This window comes from Myotis myotis, unplaced genomic scaffold (genome assembly GCF_014108235.1).
Source record: "Myotis myotis isolate mMyoMyo1 unplaced genomic scaffold, mMyoMyo1.p scaffold_m19_p_8, whole genome shotgun sequence".
NCBI lineage: Eukaryota > Metazoa > Chordata > Mammalia > Chiroptera > Vespertilionidae > Myotis > Myotis myotis.
The window spans coordinates 64,466,961-64,490,787 of record NW_023416390.1 but is presented as its reverse complement, the minus strand read 5'-3'; the positions used below and the strand labels follow the sequence as shown (position 1 = coordinate 64,490,787).

At 45.0% G+C, this 23,827-nt stretch overlaps 1 protein-coding gene across 3 annotated transcripts in view; it reads left to right on the top strand.

The window, feature by feature from the left end:
* KIF5C (kinesin family member 5C) overlaps positions 1-23,827 on the top strand; it is a 147,976-nt gene that overhangs the window by 67,030 nt on the left and 57,119 nt on the right. For 2 of the 3 annotated variants that reach the window (XM_036320347.1, XM_036320348.1), the window contains exons 6-11: positions 70-125; positions 833-920; positions 5,385-5,509; positions 8,631-8,735; positions 9,091-9,239; positions 18,762-18,910. In XM_036320347.1, coding sequence (XP_036176240.1) covers positions 70-125; positions 833-920; positions 5,385-5,509; positions 8,631-8,735; positions 9,091-9,239; positions 18,762-18,910 — 672 coding nt within the window. The remainder of the gene's footprint in view (positions 1-69; positions 126-832; positions 921-5,384; positions 5,510-8,630; positions 8,736-9,090; positions 9,240-18,761; positions 18,911-23,827) is intronic. The other variant, XM_036320349.1, reaches the window with a different exon arrangement.

Below are 23,827 nucleotides of genomic sequence, written 5' to 3'. Positions count from 1 at the left end.
TTTTTCCACCAATACAGGGTCTTTAACTTTTCTTTTCTTCTTTGCATGTCATCCTTATTATCTCTATAGTATCCAAGACAAACTTGGCTGTTCATGAAGATAAAAACAGAGTCCCATATGTAAAGGTATGAGGAAAACTTGATTGATGTGCAACTAATTTATCTCCAGTCACTGTCATAATAATCAGTACATGAGATGCCCAGAATATTACATATATAAAGCACATACAGCTATTTAATCATGTTTCTTACATTTAAAATTCACCTGGTTAAAAAATAGACATTTAATGTCTTCAGTCATATCTCTCTATGTGAATGTATCACAGATGTCTAATCCCATGCTGAGAATTGCAGAGTGAACAAACATTTATTATTTACATTTAAAAGGGCTTTGGTATTGAGTATAGTTGTTTATATTTTGCTGTTAAGGGAAGCCTATTATAGCATTATGTAGCACTTTAAAGTGTTTAATTAAAGTTGGGGCTAGGGTAATAAATAAAGATGGAAGACAAAGCAAAAGTTCATCTATTTTTCTGTCATTGATTTTCTTCTTTATTTCTGTCTTCACTGCTGTTGAGTTTGAATATGTACTCAGAAATCTAGGGAAACTCGGCTTCTTTTCTGGTTTATTCCTGAGTTTCCTAGGGGTTGCTCAGCCTTCTTTTTAAATGTAGAATTCAACCCTTAGGCAAGGGGAGGAAAATTGTTGGATCAGCCTGGCAGCCCTTCTCTTTCTCTGCACATCTCTAGGAGTAATGGGAATATATTTAGCTGTCTCAAGTATTGTTACTTTTCAGTATTTTAACAGTGAACCTGAACTGATTGTCTTGCAGGGATGCACTGAGCGGTTTGTATCCAGCCCCGAGGAAGTCATGGATGTGATAGATGAAGGCAAAGCAAACCGACACGTGGCTGTAACAAGTAAGCATGGTGTGGTGTTTCCTCCCCTCTCACTTTGGATACAAATGTTTGCCTACCCACCAGGAGGTCCATATGAAATAAAGGCGGTTGAAAGCAGTGACTGAGATGAAAACACAGGGAAGTGCAGTGTATCTAGGCAGGCTGTGGGAAACAGCGCCTCCTGCTGTCCGGGGTACTCTTGGCACTATTGGGTGGGACTCATTGGAGCCTGGCAACAGCCTAAGCCTGAACCCTGGGGCAACCAACCAACCAACCAACCAACCAACTAACCAACTTACCAACCAAAGTGGGGGAAAAGTAAACTTCTAAGTTTACTTATTTTAGCTATGTTACTGTTCAGGTATTTTTTAAAAATCCAAACTGACAAATTCTACAGGCATACACATGGGAAGAAACCATATTAGAGCCCTGCCCTCTGTATGAAAGGAAAAGGAAGGAGGACCTCAGAAAGTGGAGAGCATTATTGAAACCTTTTCGATGTCGTGTTAATCACACATTCAGCCCAGCTTGGTTACTTGTCCTTTCCTTCCTTGCATGTGCACACACGTCAGGGAAGCAGGCCCACAGTGTTTGATGGCAGAGGTTCCATGAAAAATGGGGGCTGTCCGTCTTACTCAGAGGGATATGGATGAATGAGAGTGACTTCCTATGAAGACGAGCTGAGAGAGCTAAGGCTTTCTAGCTTAGAAGAGAGAAATAAATCTGGGAGGACTATGGGCAGTGCACTATTTTTAACATATGTAAAGGACTGATGTTAGGAGACAGTCACCTTGCTTTGTTTGATCTGAATGGCAGGACTGTTGAAGCTACAGGGTGGCAGGTTTTGGCCTAGCTACCACAGGAACTCTAACCCTGCCCCAGATAAAGCCTGCCATCCGGAGAAGGCGTGAGTTCCTGTATAGGTGGAAGAGAGACAGATATTGACTGATCTAGCCTCTGTAAGTCTCTCCCACCCAAGGTTCTATTATTCTGTGATCCAGCACTGTAATTCTTTACCTATTCTCTACCCCAACAAACATATCAGGTGTTATTCATATATGTGGCAAATTTCATAGGGGAGCCTAGAATTGTGTACTTCTTTCTCTTCTGCTTACACACACACACACACACACACACACACACCCCAACACTGATACACATACTAGTACATGAAAGAATGTAAGACTCATATTCTTATGGTAATAGCATCACTCATTTTTAAAGAAATTACTCACTGGGTTTCTTAAGCTATTGTTAGTCATGAATTATTCATGACAAGCCATGTTGGCCCCTTGGTTCAGAACTTTTGGTCCAGAACGTTACTATTTTTCTTATCATTCTGGTAAAGTGGTTTTTAAAATTATTGTGATAAAATAAACATAACATAAAATTTACCATTTTAACCATTTTAAATGTACAGTGGCAGTAAGTACATTCACAATGTTGTGCAGCCATCACCACTATTTACAGAATTTTGGAACTCCATACGCCCATTGAATAATAACTCCCTACACTTTCTCCTCCCAACCCCTGGTAACCACCATTCTATTTTCTGTCTCAGTGAATTTGACAACGAGGTACCTCATATAAGTGGAATGATACAAGTTCTTTTATGACTTGCTTATTTCACTTAGCGTAATGTCTTCAAGATTCATTTATGTTGTGTCATGTTGGAATTTGTTCTTTTTAAGGCTGAATAACATTGCACTGCATGTATATACCACACTTTGTTTATCCGTTCATCCATAGATGGATACTTGTGTTGTTTCCATCTTTTGACTACTGTGAATAGTGCTGCTTTGAACATGGATGTATAAATACCTGTCCAAGTTTCTGCTTTCCGTTCTTTTGGGTATAAACCCAGAAGTGGAATTGCTGAATCATATGGTAATTCTATTTTTAAGGTTTTAAGAAACTGCTATACTGTTTCCTATAGTAGCTGCATCATTTGCATTCATATCAACAGTACACAAGAGTTTCAGTTTCTCCACATCCTTGGTAACACTTATTATTTTCTGTTTTTGTTTGTTTTTGGTTTGCTTTGGTAGCCATCCTAATGGATGTGAAATGGTATCTCATTGTGGTTTTGATTAGTGATGTTGAGCATTTTTTCATTTGGTTACTGGCCATTTGTACATGTTTGGAGAAATGTTTATTCAAGTCCTTTACCCATTTTCAATTGGGTTATTTTTTTGTTGTTGATCTGTAGGAGTTTTTTATACATTGTGAATATCAATCCCTTATCAGATATATGATTTGCAAGTATTTTTTCTCATTCTGTGAGTTGCCTTTTTACTCTGTTGATAATGTCCTTTGATGCATAAAAGTTTTGTTTTTTTAAATACATTTTTATTGATTTCAGAGAGGAAGGAGAGGGGGAGAGAGAGATAGAAACATCAATCACTGATCGACTGCCTCCTGCATGCCCCCTATGGGGGATTGAGCCCGCAACCCAGGCACGTGCCCTTCACTAGAATCGAACCCAGGACCCTTCAGTCCACAGGCCCATGCTCCATCCACTGAGCCAAACCAGCTAGCGATGCATAAAAGTTTTTAATTTTGATGAAGTCCAATTTATTTTGTTCTCTAGTTGCTTGCGTTTTTGTTGTCAGACCCAAGAAATTATTGCCTATCCAGTGTCATGAAGCGTTCCCCCTATGTTTTCTTCTAAGGGTTTATAGTTTTAGCTTTTACATTTGGGTCCTTGATCCTTTTTGACTTAATTTTTTGTGTGACCTAAGGTAAGAGTCCAACTTCATTTTTTTTTTTTTTTGCATATGGATATCCAGTTTTCCGAGCACCATTTGGTAAAGAGATTGTACTTTCCCCATTGAGTGATCTTGACACTCTTGTTGAAAATTATTTGACCGTATTATGTGAGGGTTTATTTCTGGGCTTTCTGTTGCATTGGTTCATATGCCTGTCTTTATGCCAGTACCATACTGTTTTGATTATTGTAGTTTTGTAGTAAATTTTGAAATCAGTAAGTGAGAGACCTCCAACTTTGTTCCTTTTCAAGATTGTTTTTGATCTTTGGGCTACCTTGAGATTCCATATGAATTAGGATGGACCTTTCTATTTCTATAAAAAGCATCATTGATCCCACCTGGCGTGGCTCAGTGGTTGAGCGTTGTCCTAGAAACCAAGAGGTCGTGGTTTGATTTCTGGGGGTGTGCAGGAGGCAGCTGATCAATGATTCTCTTTCATCCCTGATGTTTCTATCTCTCTCTTCCTCTCCTTTCCTCTCTGAAATCAACAAAAATATATTTATATAAAAAAGAAAAGCATCATTGAGATTTTGATAGAGATTACATTGAATCTGAAGATCACTTTTGATAGTATTGACAGCTTAATATTAAATCTTCTAATCCAAGAACACAAATGTCTTGATTTTTTGTCTTCTTTAATTTCTTTTAGCAACATTTTGTAGTTTTCAGTGTACAGGTCTTTTGCTTCCTTGATTGTTTATTCCTAAGTATCTTTTTTTATTGCTATTTTAAATAGAATTGTTTTCTTAATGTTGTTTTTGGAATGTTCATTGTTAGCATGTAGAAATGCAACTTACTTTTATGTGTTGCTTTTGTATCCTGCTAGTTTGTTGAATTTATTCTAACATTTCTTTGTGTGTGGAATCTTCAGGGTTTTTTCCCATATAATGTGGTGAGGTGGTTTTAAGAAATGATTGTGAGTAGGGGTTGAATAAGACAGTCGCTGGGGTCTTTGCTTGCCTGGTGAACAAAGACCAGGGAACAAAAAGATTTTTATTTCCAGTACTCAGTCCTAATGCAGCATATTTAATCTTTGCACCTAGCATGGGTTATAGAAGAGGTGTATGTTTTAATCCATAATACTTCCTAAAGAAAGTTTATGATACTACTGATAAGGCAACACTACGCACATGAAGAAGATGGAGTACGTCAGGGACTGATCATGATGATGAAGCCTGAGGGAGTTAGAGTGAGGCAGGGAAGGAGGCTGTGAGCTCCTCCGGCAGTGGGCCAGCTAGTGTGGGTGCTGGAGGCGGGTCTCTCGGCTGGAGCAGAGAATCTGTTATCTTAAACCAGTGGTTCTCAACCTGTGGGTTTCGACCCCTGAAAATACATCCTGCATAGCAGGTATTTACATTACGATTCATAACAGTAGCAAAATTACAGTTATGAAGTAGTAACGAAAATAATTTTATGGTTGGGGTCACCAGAACATGAGGAACTGTATTAAAGGGTCGTGGCATTAGGAAGGTTGAGAACCACTGTCCCATCAGCTAAGATTTTAGATTAATTTCTTTGCCACTTAGAGGTATTTAAAATCTTTCCTTTCTGGAATGAGCATTGCTTTTAAGGAGAAATGGTGGTCTCAGATCATTTTTAAAATTGGCTTGACTTTAAGAAATGGAGCTACTAGATGACTTGTTGTGCTTTTCAGATGAGTGGCTGGCTACCTAAATGTATGTGTTTTTTGTAGAACAGTAACTGTTTTCCTTTTTAGACATGAACGAACACAGCTCTAGAAGTCACAGTATCTTCCTGATTAATATTAAACAAGAGAATGTAGAGACCGAGAAAAAACTCAGTGGGAAGCTTTATCTGGTTGATTTGGCCGGGAGCGAAAAGGTAATTGGTTCTTTATTTGTATTAGCTATAATTTCCCCCTGTTATTTGCTTCACTGTGCAATGGTATAATTTTTATGTCTTTCTATTTCCTGGTTTTAAAGAGCTTTTAAAGTTTCTGATGTTGTGCCAAGATGTTATTAAATTTAACCTTTGCTTCCCCGCTCCTCTTTCCCGGTCCTGAAGTCCCTGTTCACGTCGTGGGGTGCTTTGTATGCCAGCTCTGATTTATGCCTAATGGGCTCTGAAGATGACATTGGGCAAGTGTTGGGGTGAACTTAGCTTGGCAGTGAGCATTTGCAAATCTGCCTTTGCCAAGCCCTTCTGAGAAAAGGGAAGAGCTCCACGTTGTTCCAGACGCACATAGGCCAGGGAAGTGCATTGCGTTGGAATGTGGCGGCCCTGCCTTGGCAGGTGTGTTGCTGATGGAAGATCGGGAACCTGGGGCTCCCCCCCTTCCCAGCTTCTCTCTGCAATGGTGTGGAATGGTGCCTCACGTGGCAGCCTCACTTTTTCCTCAGGCTATGGGGCTACGAGCCGCAGCCCTTCTCTGGTTTTGTCAGGGCTCTTTTTGGCATCTGTATCCTGTCCCATGCTCTCCCAGGCCCTGGCTGAGGCCATACTTCAGACCGAATAAGCTTCCAGAACCTTCTATCTGCCCCGACCAGCCTCACTTCCATGGCAGCTCCAGATGCTCCTGCTGCCACACCCTGGCTTGGGGACTCTGCCCCCTTGGGGGACACCACGTGGCCTGTCCATCATCACTGCCATGTGCTGACTGTCCCCAATCAGGGCTCACCCTGGAGCTGTCAGTCTCCTGGACTGTGTCATTGATCCCCACTTAACTGCACCCCACTGCTGAGGGGCCGGACGCCACCTTATGGCCACTAATATCCCCGTAAGTGATGGCTACGTGTGTTGTTCTCATGTCTGCCTTTGTAAAGCCGTGAGCAGAAAATCACCTGGATATTCCTGGTTGGAAATCTAAAATTTTACTGGCATGGGTTTGTACCTTTAAACAGGCGCACCAGAACGGGGATGCAGAGCAGCATTGGCAGCCAGGCTCCACTTTGTTGCCGCACCAACTGTACGGGTCCCCACAAGGAGCGCAGTCACCCTTCGCTCTGCACAAGCTTGTCCTCTTTCCCTTTGGAGCACAGGGATGAGCACTTAGGGCACAAGCGCTGTCCTCTGCACAGGGCTGGTGGTTCTCGCTCATTATGATACTTACGAGACATTTGAGAGTTGTGGTCCCACGCCCTTTCTCCTGCTCACACGTGTTTTCCTTTGCCCTGGATGCATCTACACGGATGTGTCAGTGTGCCCTAGGAGAACAGAACTCCGAGCTTTAGTCCCCGATTCCTCTAAGTGGTGTTCTTCCCTTAGGCTGGCGACTGGACATCCCTGGAACTGAAATTTTTCTTGTCTGGAAGAGGGAGGAGTTGTACCTGTCTTGCATATTTCATGGAGTTAAGACGCTCCGATATGAAAGCGTGTTAAACAACGCCATGTGAATAGACTGTATTGTTTGCGGCCCATGAGCTGTATTAGTTCTCTGTCTGTAAGCAGGGGTACCCCCACACACAATTCCCAGAGAGATGAGAATCTATCCTATTTGAAAAAATCTACCCCTGGACACGCATTCATTCATCTCTGTTGTTAGGAGTTTCTCCTTTATACATAATTGAAACCCGTCTTTGTGAAGTTAAAAATTACTTCCCCACTTTTCTTTCTGTAGACAGCAGCTGCTGACCTGGCATCGTCCGTCCAGTCAGCAGAGCTATGAATCATGTTGAGTTCCCCTTTTTTCTAGCATCTGTGAACTGCTCTCTCCCGACAGCAAATACTATAAATACTAAATTACCAGCAATAACAGCAGAGGAGGAACGGTGTGTGCTCCCTCTGGCTGCGGAGGAAAAAAGACAACTTCTCGATGTAATATACATTTTCATGACTTTTCATACCTAAACTAAAAATGTTGATGACACAGTAGCCATTTGTGTAAAGAGCTCTAGTTGAGTGTTTCGAAGATGCTGACTATTTTCAAGGCCACCGGAGGGTTTGGAAGGCGGGATACATATTGCCTGGGGGTTTGTCCTCTGTGCTTGTCCGTCTTCCTGGTCTCGCATGGCCCAGGTATCACGCTGCCCCGGCCAGTGTATGCCATCCAAGTGCAATAATACAAGCTGCACCTTTTTTTGGACTTCTGCTGGCCTGTTTTAATTCCTGTATGCAAATGTGATATTTCAGAAGTTGATTTTAAACTCTTCTAATGCTCTTCATCTAAACTATTAATTCTAATTAAAGTTGTGTTAATGACTAAAAAAATAGTGTTTTTCCTTATTTTAAAATTTTATTGATTTTTTTTTAGAGAGAGGACGGGGGAGAGAGAGAGTGAAAGGGAGAGAGAGAAACATCAATGTGAGAGAGACACATCAGTCGGTTGCCTCTTGCACACATCCTGACCAAGGGCGGAACCCACAACCTGGGTATGTGTCCTGACCGGGAATCAAACCTGCCACCTTTTGGTGTATGGGAGGACTCTCCAACCAACTGAGCCACACTGGCCAGGGCAGTTATTTTTTTCTTTTGGATAATTGTACCTTTTTTCCTTACCATGGTTCAGTGAGGAAGGAACAGAGAGAGTATGGACAGCCATCCACACCACACCTTGTCCTTTGCCTGAAGTTGGAGCTCATGGTTTACACGTTCCCAACATGTCCTTTCACTATGGCCCAGATAGCGTTTGCTCCTCCAGCTCCCCCTGGAGTGGAGGCTGCAGCTCAGTGTCCCAGGGCCAAGCCTTTTCCCAGTGACAGCACTTTCGGGCCTGCTTTTCCTGGATGATGTCCCCGGGGAAGCATCCGCGGCTCCACCACTGGAGGCTTTCCAGCCGTTCCCCTAAAGCTAATCGAGAGGAAAATGACAAGCGAGAGAGCAAATCCCCCGCCTCTGGCACAAGGGAAGGTTTTATCAGTGTGATCCTTACTTACTTTTCCTTCTCCTTGTATTTCAGGAGCCAGGAGGATTCACCGCCCCCACCTGCCCCATTTGCCCTCCTGTGAATTGGAATTTGCGACTGTGCTTTGCTGTCCTGTGCAGCTCACTGCTCTCTCTTTCATAGGTCAGCAAAACTGGTGCCGAGGGAGCTGTTCTCGACGAAGCTAAAAATATCAATAAGTCTTTGTCTGCTCTTGGAAACGTGATCTCTGCCTTGGCAGAAGGGACAGTAAGTGATCCTGGCCCCATCTATTAAATGATATTATGAGAAGTTGCCTTTTTGGGTCCGTGTGCTCTTTGCCACACACTCCAGAGATTTGCTTGTTTTGGTTTGGAAGGGCCAGAGGGAATCTTGGTGGTGGGCACCTTGCTTGCTGGGGGATCTGGCCCATTAAAACATGTGAATGGAAATGCTAATTTCCCAGAATGGGCACGCTAAACTTTGGCAAGATCCAAAGACGCGGCAACAAATTCTTATTTCACACATGTTTCTAAGCCCAGTGTCCTCAAAACTAACTTGCTTGCCTCTGTGTTTTTTCTTTGAGTGGGCTGTCACAACCAATGCTTTTTCTTTTCCTAAATAGAAAACACACGTGCCGTATCGGGACAGCAAGATGACTCGGATTCTTCAGGACTCTCTGGGTGGGAACTGTAGAACTACTATTGTTATTTGCTGTTCTCCTTCTGTCTTCAATGAAGCTGAGACCAAATCTACATTGATGTTTGGACAAAGGTGGGTGTGGTCTCGCTACTCATGCTGGGAGCTGGGTCATAGGAGTGGCAAGGGGCTAGTGTCGGACAGGAAATAGAGTGAAGGGGGCAAGTAACTTGTTACTAAATTGCATCTAACAGGAGATCTGTAAACTTGAGGCATCACTTATTGAAGCCAAAGGCATAATCATGTTTTAAAATAATGGGCAGGAATATGCCAATCAAAGGTATGATGTTAAAAAACAACACTCTAACTTACAATAGATGTGATTGTTGGTAATTCAGTGGAGTGTTGCTTTTGTTCTTGGAATTAAGTCTGAATCCCAGGCTCTGGCCGGGTAGTTCAGTTTGTTAGAGCATCATCCTGATATGCCAAGGTTGTGGTTTGATCTTCAATAAAGGCACATATAAGAAGCAATCAGTGAATGCATAAATAAGTGGAACAACAAAAATCTCTCTCTCTCTCTCTCTCTCTCTCTCTCTCTCTCTCTCCCTCTCTCCTCCTGCCCCTTCCCCTCTCTCTCTAAAATCAATAGTAAAAAGAAAAAAAATCTGCCTCTCGGGTTTACAGGTTTTCAAAGGTATACAACTCAAGACTGGTAACTAACTACGTTTAACTCCAATATTTGAAATTCATTGCAGAGGTGCTGATAGCACACCAGAAACTTAGATGAATGTAGAGTAGTTGCATAAGTATTAAAATGGGGGAAAGGAAGCCTCATACTAACCCTGGGGTAGGAGGCACAGAATATGTCGAGGAAAGGGCAAAACAGCAGCCATCTTCTCACCTTCAAAATGTCCATGTGAAATTTCCTAGATGTCTGGGCAATGGTAATAGGCAGGCAACAGAGACACCTCAGTAACCCTGAAACAACGGCCACATGTGTGGATTAATTCATACCATCCTTTCCTTTCTTGCCCCCCACCCCACCCCACCCCGCACCCCCCACCCCCATTACCCAAGGCCTAACCTGCAGTCATGGTCCCTCCGTTCTAGGTGTCACCCCCATCCTCCCAGCCTGGTGACCTCAGGTGCTAGTTCCCAGAATGCTTGGATGCTATGGATTTGGGTGATCTGAGCATCTTTAGTGCTCACTGGGCTGAGCCCGGACCTCCGGTTGGGAGATGTGAATTCCACTGCTGGCATTCCCTTTAATTCGGAACACTTGTGTGATCTTTAGACTAGTGACCAGCTCCCTGTGGGCTTTAGCAGCTTCATTTTTAGATGGATGTACAGAGCACTCCCTCTACCTTCCTCCTGGGAGTACGTTGTTTAGTTATACTCAAGAAATAGTTTTTAAGATCCCTAGAGAGAGCACACATGGGGGTGGGCATTCTGTATGGGAAATTGTGGCTTGTTTAAACTGCATTAAACCCCAGTCATTTCCTGAGCCCTCAACAGAACATAGAATTACACAGACATGGTACCTATGGGATGTCTAAATAAATAATAATTACACTGAAATGTTGTAGAACTAATATATCTTTTAAACTGGATTTGGGTCCTTTACTTCCTCTCAGATCACTTCCTTGATTAGCCAAATGCTTAGCTCACTGGATTGCAGAAGGATAGCACTTTCTTTTATAAATGAGTATTTGCTATGGGCAACGTAGAATGCTATGCTGATCATCCTGCCTGCCCTGCTCCCCCAGCTTCTTAAACTTAAGCTTTAACAGTTTCTTCTGAAGACATGTGTGAGCAAACCAGCACCAACTGCATTTAGAAAGGAAACATCTCTTTAAAAGAAATTTTTACTTGCAAGGCAAAAATCACCTGAACCTTTGCAAGCCAGAGTCATGCTGCGGCATTGGGCTGTCTCTCTCAAGGTTGCTGCTGTCAGTGGGCACTTGCAGTTGTCGATAGGAAGAGTTTAAGGAGCAAGTCCAAATGGTTAGTTTCTTTCTTCTGTTCTTAGTGAGCCAGTCATTATCATAGTCCTCATCACCGGCACTTTTTATTAGGGCCTAGTATTGCCAGGCATGTCAGAATCCTCTTAGAAATTTTACTAGGTACGAGGAAATTGAGGCTGAGGTTCAGAGCCATTAGGTGTGGTACCTGAGGCCACACAGCTGGTAAATGACTAACATGTCGGATATCATAGGGTGGAAACTGTATTATTTGACTCGCAGCCTCTTACATCCAGGGTGCTGATCAGGAACCTTGATGAGCATGGGCCCCCAGGATCAGTGACTCCAGGTTTGAAGCTAAGTTCTGCTCTGACCCATTCTCTCTCTCTCTCTCTCTCTCTCTCTCTCTCTCTCTCTCTCTCCCTCCCTCTCTTTCTCTCTCTCTCTTCTGTGTCAGCCTCGCCTGTAGGAAGAACTGTAATAACACCACTTCTGAGAATTGTTGGGAGGATTAAATGAGTTGCTTCAGGTTTTACTTAGCACAGGGCTGGCATGTAATTGGCATTCAGTGATCGCAAGTTCCCCTTCCCTGTCTTCAATGGTCTGAGACAACCGGATGCTCTGAGGCTTGGGAAAGGCATGGTAATGGACGGGGTAGGACTGTAATGTGACAGACAGGACTGAATGATGTGGAATTAGAATTAAGTTTCCAGAATGAAGAATGAAGTAAATACTGCTGATAATTTGAGATTCCAGACATGCCAATTATATTTTCAAATGAAATAGATTGGCCTCTAGTCTTTTGTCAGGGTCATCTGGATACTGAGCTCCACGAGGGCAGGGACTAGGTTTATCATTGACCTCAGTTGTCCCAACAAGAGCCTAGCACCAGCAGCACACACTAGATCAGTGGTTCTTCACCTTCTGGCCCTTTAAATACAGTTCCTCATGTTGTGACCCAACCATAAAATTATTTTCGTTGCTACTTCATAACTGTAATGTTGGTACTGTTATGAATCGTAATGTAAATATGTGATATGCAGGATGGTCTTAGGCGACCCCTGTGAAAGGGTCGTTCGACCGCCAAAGGGGTCGCGACCCACAGGTTGATAACCGCTGCACTAGATGGTCAATGAATAGGTGCTTATCAAATGAATGAACAGGTGAATCTAATGCGGACTGTGTAGGATTCATAGAACATGAGGGCACTTGCTGAACTGTGACACCATTGTGTCCAGAGGTTTGGCTGTGTTTAGATCTGGTTTGTTTTCCAGCCTATAATTAGAAATGTATGAGGTTTTGTTCCATGCCCTCTATCTCCGAGTTGCTTAATGGATTCTTCAAGGACATCTAACTTCTCTGTGGGGCCACTACCTGCTTTATTGTTAAATATATGCATTGAACCCAATTACACAGCAGACACGAGTCTGAACATCGGATTAGACATGGCATCTGATAACTAATGAGATTAAACACTTTGAACTCAGGAAAGACTGCCGGGCACATCTCAAATTCAGTGTAACGAGTGTTCATTATATTCTTGTTGCAGGGATGGCCAAACCTTAGGGCAGCATGAGATGCCACAGTTATTCCTCCGCAGTCTTTCAAGGACAGGAAGAAAGTCCATGTTTGTTGCTAGGCTATGCTGTAGTGATGCTCTGAATAAAACAATAGTATATCCTTTGAAGCAGTAGGAACATGGTAGAGTCCACAGGGGCCCGAGGGCAGCCTACCAAGTCAGCACTCTCCAAGATTCTAGATTAGGTCCTGGAATTTAAAGGGAAAAATTCCCTGTGTCTGTTTCCTGCTTTCAGTGAGGAAGTCTGGCTCTCCTGTATGGTCAGGCCTGTCCCCTTCAGTCCCGGAACGCCCAGCATTGTGTTAGTTAAGCTGTAGAAGCCCTTCTCTGTGTCCTCAAAGAGCTTTGAATTTAGTGGAGGAGGCAACACGTGAATTTCCAGACAGCAGAGCGTCAAAAAGCTGGGCTCTGCGGGAAAGCTGAGCGTTCCTGCCTGAGGGATAGGGCACTCAAATTAGAGCACTCCCATTGATCTTTTATTCTTCTGGCTCCCAGCCTTTTATTTTTCAGTCTTTAATTACTCTTCCCAAGTACTTTTATAGCACTATTCGAAAAGGATATTGATAAGTTTTAGAAGTATGAGCTGAGGGGGAAAAAGGAGACATATGTAGTACTTTAAACAATAAAGAATAATAAAAAAAGAGAAGTGTACGCTGACATCACCCAATTATCTGGGAAGCCTATTTTATGTACCTTGATTTGGGGTGGTAATGAGGGAAAAGGGAGCCCTGAGGGGACAGGCCAATCAGTTTGGAGAATTAGCACATCTTTGGCACCAAGAGTTTTGATTGATCCAGTATGAATAATTGAAAGGTTTATTTGTAAGTGCAATGTGGAAGAATTGATAATTTAGGGGAAGTAATATTCTTTCTTCTTTTCCTGATGAGCTCTTTGTTTTTAATTGCATGCTCAGTTTAGTGGCAGCTGCATCAGGCAGAGCCAAAGCCTGAGTGGGGTGCATGCAAAATTCATGTCACCAGAGTTCAATAGCAGGTTCTCTGCAGGGCTGGAGCGAGCACTTTGGCCAATGTAGACACTTGAATACACTTTTGACATAAAGTGAAAAAAGACCCAAATCACGCCCTGTTGGGGCCCTGTTGCTGAAGCACCATTAGGGTTAATTAACAGCTCTTGAAGGGACAGACCCTGTGGATGACAAGTTTAAGCAGAGACCAGATTCTCATCCAGGTTGGTCATTTCTTAATGTTTCTTGGAGACTAGAGCTTTTCAAAAGATTAAAGTTAAAGCTTTTAATTTCTCCTTCCCTACGTCCCCCCTACTTACAAGCAGGGAAATGGCCCTACCAGGAAATGGGAAGGCAACATGTGGCAGTCACATTTCCAGAAGAAGGTAGGAGTTTTATCTGGGAACTAGGACTCAGAGCAAACTGAAAGGTGTGACAGTTTTATGTGTCAACTCGGCCAGGCTGTAGTAGCCGATTATCCAATCAAACGCTAACCTAGGTGCTGCTATGAAGCTATTTTGTAGATGTGGTTAACATCTGCCACCATCAGTTGACTAAGTAGAAGCACATTAGAAATCCTGGCATTTGCGACTAGACGGATGGACCTTGATGGTATTACGTCAGACAAAAGTTAACAAAAATCCTATGATTTCACTTATATGTGGAATATAAAACAAAAACAAAACGAATAAACAACAAAAAATAATAATAAACAAACAGAGGCAGATAAAAGATTGGTGGTTATCGGTAAGGGGGCTGGAGGGAGGGTGAAATGGTAAAGGGAGTCAGCTGTGGTAACGGATGGAGACATTTGGTGTGGTGAGCACAGTACAGATGTCAAATTATGTTGCATGCCTGAAACTTAAATAATGCTATGAAACGATCTTACCTCAATTTAAAAAAAAAACTTAAAAAGTAAAGCACATTACCCTCCATGTTTTACCCAATCAGCCAAAGGCCTTAAGGACAAAAATGGGAGTTTCTTAGAGAAGAAATTTTGCCCTGAGGCTGCAGCGTCAATTTCTGCCTGCGTGTCCAGGCTGCTGGCCTGCCCTATGGCTTTCAGACTTGCCAGTTCCCACAATCATGTGAGCCCAGTTCTTTAGATAAGTAAATAAATGTAAGAAATGTAAGGTATAGCTTATATATCTTAGGGTATATGATATGTATATGATTTTCTATCTATCTATCTATCTATCTATCTATCTATCTATCTATCTATCCACCCATCCATCATCTCTCTCTATATCTGTCCTGTTGGTTCTGTTTCTCTTGAGAACCCGGACTGATAGAGAAGGCTGCTTCACCACCCTCTCCCACCCCACAGTGGGAGGCTCTCAGTCTCTCTCATACATACACCATTCACAGCGCAGAATCTCACATTACAGATTTATCCTGTGCATTGCAGGTGTGGGCTTGTCTAGAGCTCCTTGTTGAAATGCCAGCACTGTCCTGAACACCTGGAGAGGGAAGGAGAATGCTGAGAACAAGAGGACAAGAAAGTACCAAGAACAAATGTCTTCCTGGCTCTTCCAGGACAAGATAATTAGAAGAAGCTCCAATGATACATAGTCAGTATATTGTTTAGGACTAACTATGGCCAGAAAGTACGAGTATAGGCAATTTTTGAGGAATTAGGTGGAGATGGGATTAATCAGGACGCAGAGGGATGCGAATCAAGTGGTTCTAGGACTTCCCTTCCTCCACAGGGTTGATTCAGGTGCCCAGCTATGAGGATGCCTGTAGAGGGCCGTCATGTAGGGGTCTTAACCTCGCTGGTGGAAGTGGACACGACCAGCAGTCTTAGAAGCCTGGCCATATGCTTCTGAACATGTAAACCACAAATTCAGTGAGAGAGGGACCCACAGGTGCTGGGGAGGAAATAACAATGCTACCCAAGGGCAGGGCGGCAAGGCCCCCTCCTCCTGTTCCTCAGTGATCACGTCCGCAGAGTCCTTTTCTGGCTTCACTGTCTCCGTATGGGGGTCTGGGTGGAAGATGTTCTGTGACCTCTGCCCTCTCTGCTGTGCTTGGCCTTCCTTCTCCAAAGGTTAACGTTCATTAGCTTTGAGGTCTTTTAAAAACGGGGTCCTAGTTCCCTCCCTACTGGGAGAAGATATTTGGGGCAAACCTAGATTATCTATTATTTAAGTGGTATTTCTGACACATGTTGAAACAAAGAAAACGACAAAACAGATCTCTGATAATTACACCTTTAAGAATTGGCTCATTTGTGCTAAGTCTTGCTGTTAGGTTAAAAACCTAAGATTAATTAAGGTTCTTTTCCTGAGTGGCCTTTGGTTAGGAGTTTACTCAGTGTCTGCTGTGGTTGTAACTGTGGAGCAGGCATTTATTTGTGCATCTTGGAGCCTCTGGTTGAAAACCTGAGGGTCTTTGGAACTGAATACCTAAGAAACTTTTGTGCTCCTTTGTGAACGATCAGGTCATGTTGGATTAATCAAACGTCACAGTGAGACTGACCCATTGACGCATGAAGGGTATTAAATTTCCTCCCACTTTCCATGCAGGGTCTCTTTGGGTGGCTGTGTCCCGAGACTAAAGACTGTCACTGCTCCCATTGGGCAGCCTGCTTCTCTTAGCTCCCTCCCGCCGGGCCCCCTCAGCCTACGGGTGGTAATGGCTCCCCGTAACTAATGTGGGGTATGCATCATCTCATTATTTCCCAACACTCTCCCATACCTTTGTTAAACTCTTCCCAAAGCATGCAGTATTAGTGGGCCATCAGATTCTTACCAGGACCTTGACTACTGTAGGAGTGGGAGGAAAATAACTTAAAGGAACTTTGAAAATGAAGATCAGTGACACCAGGGATAGCCCTGCTGGGTCTGCTCACAGACATGCCCTTTGGCTGGACCTAAGTGCAGCTACGAGGCTCTCCTCCTCTCGTTCTAGTGTTTAGAAATCCTCAAGAGACTCTTTGCTATTTAAAAAGTGAGATTAGTAGCCTCACAGCGCACCCTTCAATGCCCACAAGCATTTTCAGCCACAGGTTACTTTTCACCTTCTGACTCACTAAGTGGATAATGGCTAATGGATGCTGCGGTGTGTGTGCTGTGTCTGAGGCACATCCACGGCACCGCCTGGGGGTGTTAGAGGGCGGGTGAGAGTGTGGCTGGGCACAGACTTAATAGTAATACAACTGCTGTTGTTTGAAAAATCAGTTGAATCATGACTGGGGACCACAGCCTCAAGCTACAGTGAATGTGAGAGAGAATTACACTAATTCTTAAGTGGAGTCTTTCATTGAAATTGCTTAACTCCTCTTTTGACAGTTGGGCTATTTAGTTGTCGCTTTAGGAATTAATCTTTGGGATGACATTGGTAGCGCTGGTGAGCACTGCTAAATTTCCTTCATGGAAATAGAAATCCTGTCCAAAATGTCATTTGATGACAACAGTAATTAACCTGAATCACATCAGCTTGTGCTAGCAAGTATGACAGTATAAGAACTAGTTGGAGATTGAAATGAAAAAGGCAATAGCAAATAAAACAGGATATCACATACTTTGAAATGAAGTTTTTACCTCCTTAAAAAGTGAGTAATTGTCTGCATGGACAATTTACCTTTTGATTAGATATGTCTGCTTATGTGTTAATTTATTTTTATTTCTTTTTTTACTAGAGGCCTGATGTACGAAATTTGTGCAAGGGTAGGCCTTCCTTCCCCTGGCTGCCAGCACCGGCTTCACTCTGGCACCCAGGACCCAGGCTTCCCTTGCAGAGGGAGACCCCGCCCACCCACTGCAGCCTGCTGGTTGGTGGCCTGGGCCTCCATCTGTGGGCGATCATGGGGCAACGGCCGGCCCCTGCCCAATTGCATCGCACCCGCCTTGGCTGGCCTGGTGCCAGTAGGTGTCATGGCATGGTCCCGGATGGTTGTCCAGATGGTCGTTCCACTGTTCGGCCGTTCAGTCGATTTGCATATTACACTTTTATTATATAGGATTGATTTCAAGAGGAAGAGAGAGAGGGAGAGACATATCAATGATGAGAGAGGATCACCAGTCAGCTGCCTCCTGCATACCCCTTACTGAGGATCGAGCCAGCAACCTGGGCATGTGCCCTGACTGGGATGCCAACCACGATCTCCTGGTTTATGGGTCAACATTCAACCACTGAGCCACACCGGCCGGCCTTATGTGTTCATTCTACATGTAGCTTGTTGTCTGTCTGTTTGTGTATTCTTTAGTATAGGCTAGCATTGCCATTGCCTTTGCTCTCCCCAGTTGCTCCCTTGAGTTATTGCCTAAACATCCACTGTGGCTTCCCTCCACCCCAACCCCAGCCATGTGTCCTAGGAGGTCTCTATAGTAGAAATGGAAAATTGGTGGCTTTTAGATATGTTTGTTAGGCTCGCACATTATTTTGAAAAATAGTTACAACCTGAGAGACACAAATAAAAATCTCGATTTCTGGCTTTTGAGAAATGGGATGACCTGGGAATAGTGGCCCTCCATTCCTCTGTGGCAAAAATTGGCTGTGATGGGGGCATGTGCCTGCAGGGAGCCGTGGTTTCACCTGGCCAGCCGTGCTTGGTTAGTGACCCGCCTGGCCAGGGAGGTGTGTGTGACATGTGTTCAGCACATCAGGGGCGACTCCAGGTAGTGTGAGGAAGAGAAACAGTGAGTGTTATTTCGGTCTGTATATTATTGGTAAGAGAAAGTACAAGCTCTAAGAGGCGAGAGGCCTGGTCTCATTTGTCTTGGTATGTGCCATGTTTCATACATGTTAATTGAATTGGAAGGAAACTCTACTTAGGAAGAGGAATCTGGCAGTGGTATGAAGGTGTTTAAAGGAGAATAGTGACTATTTGAAAAAGGCTTTAACCATAAGTCAGGGTTGAGAACATAGATCAAGATGGAGACAGGGACTAGAGACAGGTGATCCTGAGAGATAATTCGATAAAAATCCATTGGGTTCAGAGACTGACAGGAGATAATGAGGAAAAGGAAGAGGTGCGTTTGGAGCCTGAGGAGTAAGCAGTGCCATTAATACAGCCAGGTAAGAGGGTGGTAGGTGAAAGCCGCAGGTGCCCCCTGCTCCCCAGTCCCAGTCTTTTGCCGTGAAAGGGATATATGACTTAGCTGGTGCTGACGGCAGTGCTTAGCCTTCCCCTTATGTCTCTAACCCAGGGCCAAGACCATCAAGAACACGGTCTCTGTGAACCTGGAGCTGACCGCTGAGGAGTGGAAGAAGAAATATGAGAAAGAGAAAGAGAAAAACAAGACTTTGAAGAATGTTATCCAGCATCTGGAGGTGGAGCTAAACAGGTGGAGAAATGGTGAGGCGTGGAGCAGAGGAGCGAGGCACAGTGTGTGCTGCTGTTTCCACGGCCGTTGGCATCCAGGGCACTTGGGAGAGAGTGATGATGGGGGGTTGGGGTGGCGGCTTGTCCTGTCTCACGGCAACCTGCGTGACCGGCAGAAGTTTTCTCGTTCCCAGAAGAGCTCCCCAGCCCACCCTGTCACTTGGCTGATGTGCGTTGTTAGGGTGGGCAAGTGACTGTTTGCAAGGTTGCCTTAATCTGTTTCCGATGAGATGCCCCTCTGTCTGTTACTGTAATTCACCCTCTGGAAGCCGGGTCTGCGGGTCAGAGGGCAGCGCCCGAGACTTTGCGGCTCAGATCGCTTTCATTAATGACAGCTGTCGTTCTCGCCTATGCCAGCCAGTTCTATAATTGATTTGAGGTTAAAGTCGCCTCTGGTAAATATTTGCTTTTTTTCTTTGTCCTTTTCCCCCATTTCATTTTCATTCTCTGCCTCTTCAGAGCCACAAATAGAAGGCTCCTGAAAGCTTGGCTCAAAAATGGAGTCTTAAAGGCTTGTTTCGTGACTCGTTTTTCTTTTTCCTCAAAACATTCTCTTTGGTTCGTTCTGTTGGAAGAAAATATCTCAGGCAGCTGACGTGCAGTGGGTGGGTGGGTAGTGGGTGAGGCGTTGAAGAGGGGTTTTTAGATCTAACTGCAGACAGATTACTTCCACTGAAATTTTAGCATTGTGATGGAAGTTCAAAGGTAGAAGTTTATTATTTTTTTTAACTGCAATAAGGCAGGTTGGTGTGTGTGGGGGTAGTGGATAGTTGGATTTTTGCTGCTGTGTTCCATGTGTGTTCGGTGCTGCGGCAGACCTCAGTGTGGGTGACTCAGAGCGGGGGCTGTCGTGCAGGTTCTCGAGGTGACCTGTCTGTTTGCCACTGCAAAGTCAGCGGCAGATCGTCTTGCGATTATATGCCACTGCTTTTTGCTAGGGAGGGTGGGGTGTCATTGAGCTTCTGTTCAATTGAAAAGCAAAGCAGGATTCAAGAGCGGTTCAAGAAATGACCCAGTAGCCTAAATAACATGATTCATTTCTTTTTGGGAGATTTCTTAGCTGCACCTGTGTTTTGAAAGCTGCTAGAATAATTGAATAATTCAGTACCTGGGCTGGTGGATGCTTCCTTGTGATTTGGCAGGAGCAGGAGAGTGGGAGGGATGCTTGGCAGAGCAGGGAGCGGCCACATTAAATTTGGTTCTATTTCTGGGATGCTCTTGGGTCAGTTCTCTGCTGGGCGACTGGGACTTCATCAAGCCTTTGGTACAGGGAGGGGGACTGGCCTCGGAAATACTGTGGAGCGGGCAACTAACCTTTTTCTGTTTTTTCCTGTCCCTTGCCAAGCTCTCACCTTTCAGTTTCCCACCCCTCAGTCAGCCTGTCCTCTGGGTCTGCCCGCTGCCCTGCTTACCTGACCCGCCTCATGCCTTGCCCGGTCTCCCCCTGCTCTTGGACTTTGCATGTGGCATCAGTTTAACAGTTTGTTCCACTACCTTGCGGGTCCACTCAGAAATTTACTGTTGTCCATGCTCTGTAGGGTGAAATCCTAGGTATGCCCTTAAGTTCCATAATTTGGGGAAATGAATGTATAACTGATTTCTGGCACATGGTGGACTTTTATAAATGTATGTCAAGTAAACATAATGCAGTGCTGGAGATTAAAGTTGAGTAGTCAGGCTCGATCTCTGCCTTCACCTGCTTATAGTCTGAAGGGGCAGGTAGATTCCAGCCAGAATCAGTAAACGTGTGGTGGTTGGTAGTCCATGCCAAAAGGGAAAGTCTAAGGTGCTAAAAGTTATCACAACAAGAGGCCCTAACCTTGACCGAGAAGTCAGTGAAGGTGTCCCCCAATAAGCGACATAGGGAATCAGATCCAAGAGAGACAGAGCAGTAAGCCAGGTGCAAGGAGGTGCAAGGTGGAAGTTGGGGTGAAAGTGGAGGCAGCCACGGTTACAGTGTCCCTGAGGGGTGGGGCAGGAAGGCCAGTGTGGAGAGCTAAGGTGGGAGCACTGGCTTGAGCTGGGCAGGAGGGGTAGGCAGGCCTGTCCTGTGCAGGGCGGGGCAGCTCTTGTTCAGGATGTTGGTCATTATCTTGGAAGCAGCGAGAAGCCATTCAAGGATATTAAGCTTCAGATTATAGGGTGAGATTAGCCTTTTGAAGATCCATTGATTGTGCTGGAGAATGGACTGGAGAAGGTGGGAGGAGGGTCCGGAACCAGGGTGGTCATCCAGGGGGGAGATTTCAATAGCTGAATGGAGAGACAGGGCGTTGGAAAGAGAGAGGTATTTGGGAGGTGAAATCACACAGCTTGGTGAAGAGTGGGCTGTGTAAAGAGCATGCCAAGTCTCTGGCTTGCTGAGTTTGGTGGAGGGCGGAACCGTGCACTGAGACAGGAAGCACCAGAGAACCAGGCTGTAGACCAGAGAGAGGACTGGGGACTGCGGGTGCCTGTGAAACATGCCAGGTTAAAATAGCAAGTGAGAACTCAGGTCTGAGGGTCTGGAGCTGAGAGGAGCTGCCTGAACTAGGGGGAGAAATTGGAGTGTCATCCATCTCTAGGAAGTAACTGAAGGTCCCCTGTGGACTAGGGAGAGAGGAGAGGGAAGAAGAGCAGCGGGAGGTAGTCTTGCGAGACTCCCGCCTCTTGTTACCATGGAATCCCTGAGTGGCCGTGCTGGGCGAAGGGAACTCTGCAGAGCTCTCTTGTCCGTCAGAGCTCACACAGCATTTTAACGTGATTTTTCCGAAAGCAAAAGTTCTTGAATGTAGACAACCAGCTCTAATAATATAACTTTCAGGCTGGTGGAGTAGTCCCTTGTCCAGCTGTGAGGGAAGGGCTATCTCAAGGATTAACTACATCACACATGCAGCAAACCCCCAGGCTTGTTGTTACAGTCGTAGGCTGGGGTGTAATCCTCAGGTGGCCCTTGTGGTTTCAACAGGTTGAAAGACTCGCCCGAGGTGACTCTGTCCCTGGGAGAGGTGGGATCCGAGCAGAGGAGCTTGTCTCCTGAGTTCATCCTCTTCCCACTGTGGTGCAGCCTGCACTCTCCTCGAGGTTCGTGTTTGAGCAGCGGGATGGACCACGCCAGAAAGGAAGGGACTCCACGGTGTCCCGGGCACCGGCTCTAATGCCTCCTCATCATGAGGGCATGGTTGGTTTGTGTCAACTAGGGAACTGGGATTTTGAAAGTGGAGTGCTTTCCACTAAAACCAAAGTGATACGATAGTTCCAACATCCTTTTGAAATTTAACACACTCGTTGGTTCTAAACTTGTGGGAGCAGCCACCAGGCTCACCTCATCGATTCCTGATACTGACATTACGCATTATGGTCTGAACAAGTTATGAGAGCATTGTCAGTAGCACTCGCCCTTCCCCGGAGAGAAGATTTCTTTCCTTGCGTGGTGTGTTTATAATTTAAAAGTTTGGCTGCCTTGCTGTCCTCCAGCTGTGGGAAAGCGAGAGAGATGGAGTGTAGCAGAAAAGAGTGTGCATGTGTGTGTGTGCGTGTGTGTGTGTGTGCTTTTTCTGTAGAGTGAGGTAGAAACACAAAGGAGCAGGAAAGGTAAAATACTCTGATGCCCCAACAGCAAACCAGGTCCAGGCAGATAATGGAAATAAGTGAAGGGAGGAAATAAGTTAGCAGTAATGGCACTGTGCTGTGCAAAGTCACTCAGGTTGAGAATTACTATCCTGTTACTGCCTATAGGCTGTCCCTTCCACCCCCATCCTTTACCCCCTTCAACTCCTCATAGCTGAATGGGCCACTTCAGAATGCAAGCCTGGCAGTCAGTTGCTCCTCTGGGCAGAGGAGAACATGGATTCTCTGAATATGGCCTGGAATTGCAAAGGTATATACGAGTCATTTCTGCCATTGCCATCAAGGCAGATGGTTCAGGGCATGTGCATAGTGGCTTAAGGAGAGGCCACACCTTGTTTTTATAAAGAAGGAAGGGGCAAATCCACCCACTCTCCTGGTGTCATTCCCCACTGTGCCAGTGAGGGTCCTGGGGTTGCAAGCCACAGGAATTGACCCTGGTGGTTTACACAGAAAGACAGTGCATTAGAAGGCTCTGGGTGACCCCAGAACCAAACAACAGCCGAGGAACCAGCCTCACACAGTGAAGCTGGGGCTGCTGCTGAGACACAGGCAACGGGGGAAAATCGACAGGTTCATAAAGGGGTGCATGCGGTGAATCCCCGGGAATGTCATCTCCTCCGTGCATTCTGTGATTCAGACCCAGGGGCCCAAGAGAGAAGGAGATAGAGCGAGTGGTGCTGTGCTTGCCTGGGGAAGGCAGGACGCATTCTGATGTGCTGTCTGACCCAGGCCGCCCGCCTTGGAAGGGCTCATTCCTCATGAGGAAGTTGAGGCCCTGTTATGAGAATGTCACTGTCTGCTAGTGACATCTTGTGGGCTGAAACCTAGTGACAGTCTTTCTTCGCATCTGGAGGCTCTGGTGGCAACTTTAGCCGCATGGAAATTTGTTCAGCTACTTGCTTAAGGACGGGTAGATAACGTGGGCAGCTATCAGAAATAAGATTTTGTTGTTTATTGATCATGTATGGGAAGGACTCGAACAATCCTAGAAATGGGGATAGATTTAGGTAGTTGGGTTCAGAGTGAATTTCGGCTCCCACTCCCCCAACCCATCAAGAAGACCACATAGGATGGGGAGGGGGGTGTTGAAGGACTGGGCGTGTGATGCTCAGAAGGGTTGGTGGGTCATAGCTCTCCCATTGAGAGAACTGCCAGGTTAGTTTTCACACAGGCCCTCTCCTCAGGTACGACTTTGAATCTTGCCGTTTGAAAAGTGATAACTTAGGGGCTTACGTCAGAAAAGGAGGCCCTGAAATCCAGGTGTCACAGGGCCGGGAAATGACC